This window comes from Lepisosteus platostomus, chromosome 27 (assembly GCF_059453375.1).
Source record: "Lepisosteus platostomus isolate fLepPlt1 chromosome 27, fLepPlt1.hap1, whole genome shotgun sequence".
NCBI classification, from domain to species: Eukaryota; Metazoa; Chordata; class Actinopteri; order Semionotiformes; family Lepisosteidae; genus Lepisosteus; species Lepisosteus platostomus.
The window spans coordinates 238,704-252,214 of record NC_142637.1 but is presented as its reverse complement, the minus strand read 5'-3'; the positions used below and the strand labels follow the sequence as shown (position 1 = coordinate 252,214).

General features: G+C 40.2%; 1 protein-coding gene across 3 annotated transcripts in view; it reads right to left on the bottom strand.

Annotated features, from left to right (window-relative positions):
• Window positions 1-13,511, bottom strand: part of kdm4b (lysine (K)-specific demethylase 4B) — a 125,814-nt gene that overhangs the window by 110,041 nt on the left and 2,262 nt on the right. For all 3 annotated transcript variants that reach the window (XM_088622450.1, XM_088622451.1, XM_088622452.1), the window contains exons 2-3: window positions 1,968-2,118; window positions 1,026-1,201 (exon numbers count right to left, since the gene is read on the bottom strand). In XM_088622450.1, the coding sequence (XP_088478576.1) occupies window positions 1,026-1,201; window positions 1,968-2,108 (317 nt within the window). In that variant the 5' untranslated portion in view covers window positions 2,109-2,118. The remainder of the gene's footprint in view (window positions 1-1,025; window positions 1,202-1,967; window positions 2,119-13,511) is intronic.

Below are 13,511 nucleotides of genomic sequence, written 5' to 3'. Positions count from 1 at the left end.
TATACTCTTTTTGATTATGCAAACGTATATTTTACTAAATACTCCTGGAATATTCAATGAGCTAATAAAGTGGTGAAGAAGGCTTTGAAAATATAGCATTGCATTGTGCACACAGCCTGCACAGGATTTATAATTACTAAGTCACAGATGCTGTTAAATATTACACAATAAAATCCGTGACCCAATGTGCCAAACAAGAAACAAATATGGACTGAGGATAAATGCCTATGCTTTGGAAGAAAGCGAGGTGTTTTCATTCATCACTGCAGGTCATGCGAGTTAGCTTGTAGTTTGTGCATTTGCTTTTACATTTTGTTCCCACGCTGTCAGGCTGAGCACATGGCAAGGCAGGCATGCTGGTGGGCAGCAGGAAACGCGTCCCGTTTCTCCAGCAGTGGAAACAGGGTGTTACTGAGCTTTAATACCCTCCCTCCCTTCCAGTGCTTCAGTCTCTCCAAAAGCTTTTGTCCACACTGCAGGCCTGTAGCATTACAATCAACGGCTTACATCTCCAAGGTGAAACTGTTAACATTGTATAATAACATTTGTTCATGCCAGATGTCATATACCTCAACATGTTAGATTATATAATAAACAGGAAAATAGACGTCTTTCTGTCAGTTTTGGAAATAGTGGGCATTTGTCACTTTCTCTGGCAGGAAGCAACACGGTCACAGAACTCTGCACTGTTGCTTCTGGCAAGAGGCAAGTGGTACTTTGAGCATCAGTACACACATTTTAGAGCAAACAAGAATGAATGAGTTGGTTCTACATTCTGTCAGGATGTAAACAACAAGAAGCTGTTACACCCCTATATTTACTTTATTTACTGAGGGAATTCGGTAATTCTACATTTTGCCCTTTGCCACCTTGACTTACACATGAAATGTTCCTTTAAACAAAGCATTTTTAGCGTTGGCAGTGCTTGGGCCTGTTGCCTTAAGCAGCCTGAGGCTGTTGGACACACACCCTGCAGTGGTCTTACACTGCACCAGAAGCGCAGCACACGCAGCAGGCATACGTACTTCTCGCTGTTGGCCAGCTTGCGGTACTCGCCCACCGTCATGGACTTCTTCTGGATGTTGTACTGAGTGAAGAGGCCAGACTGGCCAGTCACAACCTGCATGATGGGCGCAGGGATGACCATCTCGTCGATGGAGTCGTACGACTTCCGAGGCTTCCATTCTTCCGGAGGGATAACCTGGAGAACCAAGACACGTGGGATGAAGCCAGAACACCCATCTCCCCGGGTTTTCCCCCCCTCGAATGTCAGGATCTCAGTATCTTGTGGTTTCTATTGAAAATTCAGATCACATCCCCTCATTTTCAGCCATGTTACTCCAGTACAAAAGACTCAGATTTATCCTAAATCAAATGGCTATGAACACAGATAACAAGAACTTAAACTCTTCTGTTAGGAAGGCTTTAAAACCATAAAACAACTGTGATGAAAAAGTTTACCATAGCCACTGTTTTAAATGATGTGAGCAGAAAGCTAGTAGAAACGTAAGGTAGTTTTTCATCATTGCTAGAAAACATCTTTTTAAACCAACTTTGCAACAAATGAGCAAAACGCCTTTTGGAGGCAGAGAAGCTGTGATCCTTCAGAACTAAGCTCGATGGTGTTGTTGCGTTTTGCGTTTTTACACAAAGAGACAGAAGAAAGTAATTCTACTTCAAAAGATCAATCAAAAACATGAACATGAATAACCCCAGAGATTCATCATAGTTTAAACATGCATTTTTAAGTGTTGAATAACCAAGCAGGTGGCTTACTGTAATTGAAGTACAGTGTTATGTAAAAAATTGGTAAACAGTTCTGTGCTTTTTTACCTAAATTAAACAGTGCATTGAATGGTGGAAGTTTACTTCTTAAAAACTGTTAGTACTAAATATTCCACCTAACAGTTCACAATTACTGTAGCAAATGTATATTACAAGTAGGCACACAAACACCCTATGGCTACCTTTGCCAGTCCAGCTCTGTGGGCTCCCTGGGATTCAATATATGCAATGTACTTTCCGAAATCTCGGAACTCTTCCATGGTAGGCCGGAACGTCATGATCTTGCAGCCTGGGTTCTGGGCATTTGGGTTTTCGGAGGCCATGGCTGCAGTCCTGAAACAGAACAAACAGCAATCACACAAAATAAAACAGGACTGAAAGGATTCCCCATCCCCGTAAAAACAGTTTATGCGAAATAAGAGTAATCAAAAACAAGTCAGCACTACAATTCCCTGAAGCTCACGCCATAGAATATGCAAAGTCACAAAACAATCCTTAATTCCAATACTGAGCCTGCTAAGAACTGAGGGTCCGGTTGTAACAGCAGGTCATGGAAAGAACTGGAAGTCCTTTAGAGGCTGGTCTACAACAAGTATGAACAAACATGAAGAGGTTTTTTTTAGTGGATTAGAATTATACCTATGGATTGTTTTTTCAAAGTTGTATGGATGTTGGCAATTTAGAACCAGAGAATGGATTCAATTAAGTAGTCATTGAATACTTTAGAAGCAGAAATGAAACTGTGTTTACTTTAGAAGGATGGAATTTACTGTATCAGGAGGTATTGTAAATATGCACACCAATTAACTACTTAGAACAGGCTTTCAAGTTGGTTAATCCTGAAAGAAGGAGTGAATTCCTCACATATCTTTGCTTAAATTCTCTCATAGAATTCCTCTCATAGGCTTTGCTTTAATTTCTACAATGTCATACAACATCATGAAGTTAAGAATTTTTATCATATCTTTAAAAATATTTTGGGTATCAGAAGAAATGCATCCAATCATTGTCACCATGTGCATGTACTGTATAATAAAGAGGAAAATGTAGTTTTTTAGCCATGTTACTCCAGTATAAAAGACTCCGATTTATCTTAAATCGCAATTCTTTTAGGCACACGTGTCTAAGAGCCCCATTTCACTTCTGTGACAATGACAGCACAGAGCAGGTTGTGGTTTAAGAACAAACAGGAAGCAGAAGAGACTGTAGTCTTGTCTTTTGCAATGTTTAAAGAAAAATGCCCAGTTTCTAAACCAGACACTGTTACAAATAAGTAAGACCCATCCACAGGTGACAAAGTATCTCTCCACAGAACTGAAACCAATTTAAGTCCAAGGATAAATGCAGCCATTGTTGAAAATCTATACAGGAACAATTCTGACCCTTGCGCTTTGTGTCACTTAGAAGTTCCAAACCCTACATCAATGCAAACTAGAGATAAAGAGAGGAGATAAGGGTGTTAGATCTAAAAAGAACGGCAGACACTTCTCTGAAGCACTGAAGAAAGAGATCCAGAAGAACACTGCCTAGGATGACTGAGGTAGGTGTGACACTGTTGGTGGAGGTCAGCTAAGAGCAGAAGAAAACCACAAGCCAGCACCAGTGGACAGCATCAGATACTAGAAACCCAGGTTGTTAACAGCGAGGAGCTCCAGTGTGGCTCAACCTCTAAGTCCTCATTCAGAGTTGAGGTTCAATGCCATGACTGAGGCCTGAGTCATATCATCAACGCAATCCAATATGACATGACAGAGAAGTGTATGCAAACTGTCACTAAGTTTTCATTGAATCCCACAAACTTACTGACCATGTTGCACAAACACCAGACTTAAAAAGCTAAGAGAAGGATAATTACCAAACAACTGAGATAAAGGTATAAGAATCACCCACTTAAATGCAAAACAATTTTGTACATCCAAATCAATTAAAATTTATATTCAGCTAAGAAAACCTGCTAAAACAGCTAACTTACAGCTTGCGTCTCCTTCACTGAGCAACACAAGTAATGAATATTCCTACTGCGATAGTAAAGAGAAACACTAATTTGATTAAAACGTGCACCTTTTACCCCCACAGGACATTCCCCCAATGAACAAAGCACAGACCTTAATGAACCTGATTATATCCATCTAAGATTTCCAACACTCAAGGGAACTGGTAGACTGGGTCTCAGGTTATAAAATGATCACACAGCAGACCAGAGGAGGCTTAGCTCTGTGAAGTGAGTAGGCTTTCATGATTGAAAACATACCTAATAGCAAACCTAGAGCATCCAGGCACAGAATTTATCTTGCTGTGCTCAACTTTGCCCCATTCCAACATGCAAACTTGCTTCTATGGGAATTCTGGCTTTGAATGGCTCCAACCAGGAGTGAGCTTGACTTTTTAACTTGCCTCGCATTATCTGGAAGCGGTCCTGAGTGAGGGTCTCAAGAACTGAATTAAATATAAACACTGTCCATATTTACCATTTTTAGTCACATTTCAACAACCAATGCTAGAATAGATGGGGCCTTCAGACTGGAACAGGGTTATGCAAAAGTTTTAGGAAGTCTTCTGAAAGGGTGGTGTGTGTCGACAAGAATAACTTGATTTCACAAGGACTACTTCAGTTATCCAAGCGTGTCAGGAACTTTCGTTCACATGCAAGACTAATAAAGGAATAAATTCAGTCTGCATGGAAAGGGCACTATTAACATAACACCAGAAAACAAGAGAAAATTACCTAGCCTAGTAAATTAAATAGAAGCAAGCACATTGTGAAGGAAGAAATGATCGTTTTGTTTTTCAAAAAAATTCTAAATTCTATTTGCTTTTTACAGTGCGGCAGTTAAGCAATGAAAGTGATCAAATCTTCATATTAGTGATTAGTTTGTCGGTTCGACACCAGCTCCCTCTCTGGCTCAGGCTGATAGCTGCACACAGCTTCCTGGGAAACCTCCGCTATAAATTATAATTAAGATTCATCTGAGGAAAGCAACGTACCTCAACCAAGAAAAAACATTGCTGTTCCTGAAACTGCTTGTTTTCTGCTGGATTACTGATGCATGAGTTTGAACATCTGCATCAAGATAACTACACAAGCGTATTTCACTCCCTCAAAAATCACAAAACGTTTCATTTTAAAAAATGGTTATGTTTGATCCAAGTCATAAAACATAGAAGAGTTAAATATAAATCTCCAATAGTCTCAAAACAATGCACTTTAAAGATCTACAGAGATCTTTTAGTCATTGTAAAGGAGACAGAAGTGAAAAGCTAGCTAATCACACAGAGAGCCATGCATCACCGATTGCTGGGGGGGATTAATCTGGATTCTCCAGTCTTATAGTGTCACAAGCCCTGCAGCCTCTTCTTCTACATTTCGTGCTGAATTCTGCATTTCCGATTCCGGGTCTTGCCTGCGCCGCCCTACAAAATGAAGGGCTCAGATACATCTGCCTACACCTCAGTCTTCTGTGTGCAATGATAGAGCTCATAGCTGGGAGCCAATGTGAAAAGCATGCACTGATAGTTCAAATTGGGTGGGCTTAGATTGTATTTACAATAACTGAGACCAGGAGGCCTTTTGCTCACTCACTTAGGTTGTGGGAGGAAAAAGCAACCAAGCCAGGCCGTCAAAACTAATATCCTTCAAGAAACACCTTGATCCAATACCTAGATTTAGTTGTGTTAGATTGAGCTTCTCTTGTTTATAACCTTATCTTCTTATTGGGCAGTGAAAGTCACCTGGAGATGTAGTTCTCCAGAAGAAAGCAGAGATTAGGAGTGAAAAATAGCAGACACCGCCCTCACCCCTAGCCCTCTATAGTACACTTGTTTCTTCCAAACATTAAACCTATAAATACGTAGCCAAAGAATTCCAGGATTTCTTATGGATCAAAACCTTGTATTTGGTAAGCTACTCCTAACACATTGCACTGAGCCAAGATGTAAGTGTCTTCAACTTATCCAAAGAATCAAGCTTCATAACAAGATGATATTTCCTGAACTTAAAAACAATTTTTGGTTCTAACTAACCAAAAGTGCAAATAAATTATATACAGAAAGATTTTTTTTAAAGCAAAATGGCACAGTGGTTGGCATTGCCTCCACACATCTCTTCACATCACCAATGTGATTCTCAAATGAGTCTAAAAGATTTGATGAAGTCAGCATCCTAGACAGTAGTCCACTGCAGTAATGAACTGCATCTTGAATGACAGGAGTTTGCATCTAAAGTAAATTACACAATTAAAACCCACAGGATCATAAGCAGTGTGATGGGAAGGGGATATTAGTCTTACCTTATTTTTAAATTTAAACAATAACAGAGATAGCATCCAATATATGTATCCGTTTTAGATTGGATTTCTGTACAGCACACAAGGAAAAATAGATTTTATGCTGTTGAAGATGAGACTTCACTACAGTCATGTTTTTCACATCTGGGAAACAGGTAGAAGAATGAAAGACCTGTGACAAAAATACACAGCTAAAGATATGAGGCCTTCAAAACACCAGATGTTTTTCACATGGTCAACAACAACAAACTGAACATTATATGGAAAATCATATCACAATAGGTATATTTAATACAACATAAAAAATACCGGGTCGAAGCAGTGATGTGCGTACACACATGGCAATTCGGAAAAACATCATAGCCTGAAGATGAACGAAGAGAAAAACTACAAAACTTCCTTTTTCCTTAGAAAGGTCTTCTAAACTGCAAGTAATCTAGCCAACAAATCAAGTTTCTGGAACTGTGTAATACATGAGGAAACTCTCCCCCTCAACATAATTCTACACTGGTGATTAAGAATGCATCATGAAACACATTCCCAAGAGTTATGATAATGTTGCACACCGGAGGGTACTGCACTGGCTGACCACGGCCAAACTCACAAATTCATTCTTATTCAAACACTCCAAACTATACTGTTTTTCTGTCTGCAAAAGAGGGTTTCATTTTCTCTATAGTTACTTTCAAGAACAGGAAACCTGTTTGCATTAGCTTTAAAGTTTCTTACATCGCTAAAACCAGGCCAGTTCATTGTGCACCTTGCTCAGAACTGGAAGAAAATCTCACAGCAGGGAGAGGTCTGCCAAAGATTGTATAATTTTTTCATACAGTTTTACAAGTTTTATTTTAGATTTTTCTTTGCAGTTTTTACCACCAGTTGTACTGACAGTTTGAGAATTCAAGTTTGTATTAAAAATATTCACTTAAAAAATGTACATATCTGCAATTCAACAAATTGGGAAGTCTGGGAAGGGGGGAAATAAGATTTTTTTGTGAGGACATTTTCCAATACTTGTAAACAAAGCACTGTTTATTTTCCTTTGGACATTTAAATACAGGAAACAGGCCTCCGAGGAGGAAAGACTGGTTTCACTTTAAAGAAGAGCAGAAAAAAAGTGACATCTAGTACCACACTAATTACAAACACATTTCTGTACAAAAACTGAAGGGAACAAAATTGAGTCAAAGAGGTAAGGATGCCAGATCTGTGCTTTTGTTACTGTTACATTAAGACAGAATTTCAGCACTGTTCTTTAACAATATGAAACGTACACAGCATTTTAAAATACAATGACTGTTATCACATCAAAGTCCAGTTGCAAATATATGAAAACCATGACAAAATCACAGATTAGCACACAATATCTGAAGCAATCCAGCCCTGCCTTGCTCACTAACTTCACTGAAAACCAGGGCGGAGGTCTGATCCTTCACCCTCACTCCACAAATGCAAATGCTCTGAACCTTTCAGGACAGGTTTGCAATGATGTGCGTTAAAGCTTCCCACTGTCCACCGTTGAGCCTGCCAATAAAGCTGCCTTAAAGTGTACAGAACATCGCAAAGAAGTAAAGATTATACGTGCAAATGAAACCACAGCTTTTAAATACTGAACTAAAATTCTTTGCACAGTTTCAGGTGTCTGGAGTAACACTGGCTGCCAGAGATCCTTCATGAAATGGCTTCTTCCTGTCATCACTCGTGTAGTATGAACCAGCAGGCAATGAGTTAAGCAACTGCACGTCTCTGCAAGCTGCCTCCAGCAAATTCCACATCACTAGAAGTGCAAACCTATTCACAGTTCCAAGAAGGCATGATCAACATCTACACATTTCACAGGTACATGGGAATTAAGTTACATAAGAGGTATGTGAACCTAATAAATTCTGTGTACTTTTAACAGGTATGACCCAGAAATACCTTGAGGGAAAAACTGCTACGCACATCGGAGGGCAAAAGCACTGAAACCATACATGCCCAATCCTGACATTAGCAAACAGGCTATAAAAATTAAATACTGAATGCTGAAATATTTAAACCAGACACATGATCAACACATGGTCTCTGTACACTATTTGTGTCTATAGTGAAGTGTGAACAAACACCCTTTTATCAAAAGAAAGCTTCTCCAAAAGAAAGCACATCCGTTTTTCTTCAGCCTCTTCTGCAAACTCAGCAAGGACAGTGCCAGAGTATTCCAGGCAGGAAAGTTATTTTTGGGCAGTGAGATATTCACCCACAGGTTAGAATCTGCAGGTGGTGTTCAGGCTAGTTTTGAACCAACATTTTTCCTGTTTAAAACTGGACTATCTGAGGGCAGTTTATGAGCCCAATATTGTCACTGCTGTCCAATCTCTGAACAAAGAACTTTACTCTGGTTGCTCAACTCCACCCACCTGAGTAAGCAGGTATCAGTGCTGCTGGGCATGCAAGCCTGCAATGGACTAGTGTCCTATCAACTGCGGGGAAACGTATTTCCATGGAACGCATGATTCAAAGGGTTAAGGCCATGACATACAGATAACATCTGCAACATGCCCTTTGTTCACACTCATCAAACCACCAAACAACCACAGGTCTACTTTTTGTGTGGGTGGGATTGTCAACCTGGAAGACAACCCTCACGGCAGGAAAGAAATGCTGCAACATGGGGTATAGATGATTATTCAGTACCATTAAATTTTGATTAGCATTGTCCTTGACTTCTAAGTATATCAGTTGTGCAAACCATACCGGTAAAATGCATCCCATAACATTACAGAACCACCAGAACCCTTCACTGTTGGAGCCAAGCACTCAGAGCTGAGAGCCATTCTGGTCAGCTCCACACGTGCAATCCATTTGTAGATTACATTGTGTGGTGCAACTTGACTCGTCTGACCATGTCATCTCTCTCCACTGTTTGGTAGCCCATTGCCTGTGCTCTTTGCAGCACACAACTCACAAACGTGCATTGCCAGGTGTAAAAAGCAATTTGTATGGATATCACGATCCTGGAGTATACACTTCCCTCTTACTGTGGCTCTCTGCTGATTTAATCTTTCCCTTGGAGTTCCACACTGACATTCCCTTAGGCACCACTACTAATGAAACATCAGCAAGCTGAGCAGCCATGGCTATGGAAGTTCCAGCCAAACATGCCCCAACAGTCTCTTGTCCTCTTGTAGCCTTGCATCAATCATTATGGCAACAAGGCCTGTCCTGCACTTTTACACATAACCCTAAGCATGCTGGGATATCTGCTAAATTAACACGTGGCACAATGTAGGGTGCTGAAAGACCATTACCTTGATTTTTTTTACAATAAGGCTGGATGAGATCCTTGCATCAATGAACTACAAAAAGGGGTAAATAGGCCAAGAGGTTGCTAACAAAAGGGGGCCATTTTTATGCATTTACATAAGGAATTCCTTGTTTTCAATATACTCGATGTCCCTCATTTACATTTTTGGTCAAGTAACTAGCTTAGAAATTAACAGCTTCAGAAAAATCCTTGGATGCCGGCTCTTCTTATGTGGGATCAGTGAAAAGTTGTACTATCACATTTAGAGGTATGTTTGTTAGCTCCTCACATGACTTCTCAGTATTGTAGAACAGGGATCAATACATTTTAATGCTATAACTGCTACAATGAACACCTACTGCAGGTGTGTATGTGCAGTTAAAGTGTGTAAAAGGACTGTTTTAAACATTGTATACCAGCATCTAAAGGAAGATGGCTAACATATAATAATAGCCATGGTCAAGCTTCCATGACAACTTCCATGGTCAAGCTAATTACACCAACAAGGAGGCAAATATTTAACTTTTACAGTTATAAGCTAGCTTGTTAGCACAGCATAATCAATTCGTTAACTCCACATCCATGTTTTAAAAATGTTCCACATTGTGGTGTCAGATATTATAATAACCAAACCAATAAAAAAAGTTGCCTGTCTTCAGACTGTGACTTTAAGCATTAACCTTTTGGATCACAGTTTTTGGAAGCATGTCTCATTTCCTTAAGTGGAATTCGTGGGACGTCAGGCCCTGTAGAGGTATTAATCTTGAGTGCAGGTAGCACCTGCAGCATGTCTACCTATGTATATAGATATAGATAATAATTACACTGTGTCCTTCCCCTGCCTAGGGCATGCTGTTGACTTATTCCTCTTAAAGGAACACCAGAGTTAAAAATGCATTTAGTACATCAGTCATTGCCCTTTTACTGTCTACAAGTTTGCTCACTATTGCCCATAAAGTATATTTTACTTCAACCATTGTAATGAATTCACTACGCACATTGTACAAACAACTATTTCGCAATCAGAATATTCTGCTCTTTCCTTCAATACACTCCAGAACATTTCAGAGAATTGCACACTATGTTTAACAATATTAAATATGAAAATGAGGTTTTAATCAAGGAATGGGGTCGACATTCAAAAGCAATACTTTCAATTTGTCTTGAATTTGAATTTAATGTTAATAACTTACTCAAACATGCATAACTTTCACAATTCAGTTTATAACTATTTGAGAAAGTGAAAGTTTTCAGCAATCAACTGCAAAAGACCTTTCAAAAAAATCATGTTAACGTGGTGAAGAAAATATTTAAGAAAACAATTGTAATTGTGATAATTGTTAACTGTGAATACAAATCAAAACGCAAGGCTCTACAGGAACCAGGTTTGAGAATCTTCTACTGTGGTCTACTACTTCTAATAAAATATCCCACGGCACGAAAGAAAACATTTCAACAGTGCTGGAAGAAACCCTGCAGCATTGTGCATATTTAAACCAGCAAAAGGATGCTTTGTTTTCGCCACGGCTGTAGGTGTAAACACACTCTGACAAGTGGTACGACCGACACAGTGGCTGATGTCAATGGTGCTTTAATAGACAGTGAACAGCCACACAATCCTGTGCAACTCAACCACTAAAGGTATTTGCACACACTCAGCAGCTGGATACTCATGGTCCAAACGTCACCGATTGACATGGACTATAACATTAGTGTCCTCAAAACAGCAGAACACAACAGGCCCGGCCCCGCTGGAGTTAGGTCACCCCGACTTGAGCAGGGACCCCTCTGGCTGTCAGGAACTGCCACATCCCTCCTGCACTGCAAACTGACCAAGAAGTGGAACGCGTCGTGAAACTGTCAATCTTAATCGTTTGTTCAAATTGTTCATCTTACTGGAAAAACAGAATGGAATTCAGAACTAGAGGTGCCCAACTGGAAGAACAAAAAAACGCCAGTTTCAAATGTCCAGATTTTGTTGGGAAGTGAAAGAAACACAAGCTAATGCATCGGGCAGTCACAGCCCTCACGTCTGTCTGACTGGACCGGAGACAGATTGGTGGGAGGAGCTGAGCATCAGGTAAATTATTGGACAAACTGTGAAATTGTGATTGGAATTGCTTTTCAACCTCAAATTACTTAAAATTAAAGACAGCTATTTGTTATAAAAAGGACAAAAAGTCATTCTTGTGCTCACTAATGAGTGCAGGCAACTGGGATCGTGGTAACAGGTTGAGGCTATCCTTAACCAAACCAGCTCTTGCTCCTATACAGTTTCCACACTGTAGTACAGCATCATATATTAAATACTAGACAAAGTCCGGAGTATCCAAGTATCTGCTCCCAAGATTCACAAACACGAAAGACACCTAGGGTAACATCTTTTATGCTTAGTTATATACAGGCTACAGGCTTATATATGTGCCAATATTTAAGATCTGACCTGAAGCTTGCATTTGAATTGCTACTTGGATACTAAATGACAGAACAAGTGTTTTGACAGGCATGGGAAACATTGTTTTGAAACATTGTACACCCATCCCAGGGGTTATATGATTCACACTTGGAGGTAAATAGAATTGTTTGATAACTAAACAGCCTGATTTTATGTCAGGTACTCTTGTACTACTACTAATTTGCATGGTGATCTACATCTAGTAAAACCATGAATAGGCTACTATCCAACAGGTCAGTATGCTAAGTTTTCCACACAGTGAGGCATGTCAGCAACTTCACCTCTTTCTCCATATTTCAGCACTGCAAGAAAATTAAAATCAGGCAGGACAAAAACCCAGAAAAATGCTATTTATTTTCTTTTTTCACAGTCCTTCTTCCCCCCTGAATGGGCATCTCAATCTTTAACAAATCACTGCCATCCTTAGCACAAAGCGCAATGAAACATGTACTGTATGGCACATTTCTTCATTGTAGCCAAGAAGCCATGATTCTCTTTTCAGCCACTTTAGGTAATCAGTGGATGTTCCAAACTTCCTATGCAATTCCTGAAAGCGTTAAGGCAGGAGCAGTGGCTGGGTCCATTTCTCCCAAAGGCGTGGGCATAACGTGTTGATAGGACAAAGATCACTTGCGCAATCACTTTCCACTTGTGCCACTTTCGAGAGTAGGGAAAGGGAAATGGGCTTGGGGATTTTCTCTCACTCCTGGGTTAATAGAGCAGCATCCTCCCGAGAGGCACAGCTAGCAGGAGTGCACGTTTTCCAATCGGTTAATAAGAACCCACGTACACACCTTCATTCAGATACAGCCTCCTAAACGTACAGGATCACCTAAGTCAGAACTGTTCTTTTGGAATTATACTCCAGCTTTTTGTTTTTATGATGATGAGATCAATATAAATTATATGCACAATGTAACAGGTGTATTTTTGGATAGATAAATTTCTATTATGAATTTGAGACCAGGAGCTCCTAAAGCAAAGCTGGACAGACTAGCGCCCACCCCAGCTCTGGGCCGGGATGAGCTGAGCCAAGTGGTCTCCACTCAGGAGGGCAGTTCTGTCCTCCCCTGGGGTCCCTCCGAGACTGGCTACACTTTTCCAAATGCAGTTTGATATCAGTCCAATGGGATGAGGGTCTCTTTAAAACCATATCTAAGCAAGGCCAGTGAGGTTAAGTGAACAATTTGTTCAATTAGCTAATAAGAGCTCCTTTGGAATGAAAGGCTTAAGAGGCCATGGACCTCGAGAACCTTATGACTGCATTTCAGTGCAACTCCGGGATCAATGCACAGCTCAGTTCAGTATATTTGTACAGCTCCATTCACAACTAGTTTACAGACAGGGTTAAACAAGACAATAAGTCAAAAGGAAATAAGTTGCTGTCAAGTAGTGTAATGTAACAGAGAAACAGTAGTGTAATGTAACAGTAACCATCAGGGGTAGAGGGCAGAAAAAAACTCCCTAAGAAGTAACACCGCAAAAGGGGTGATAACTAATGGAAGGCTGCAGGAGATCTAAATACTCACAAGATTTAAGACAGCCTGTTAATGATTTGTTACAATGACTTCCTTCAAACAAAGGGAACGAGGACTGTGCAGAACAGCCTTTGCCATCAGGCCCTGAGCCCTTCACGACCTCACACACAGCAGGATCCAGAGTGCCTCCGCAGGAAGGCGAGTGTCACCTGGAGGAGGGGCACAGC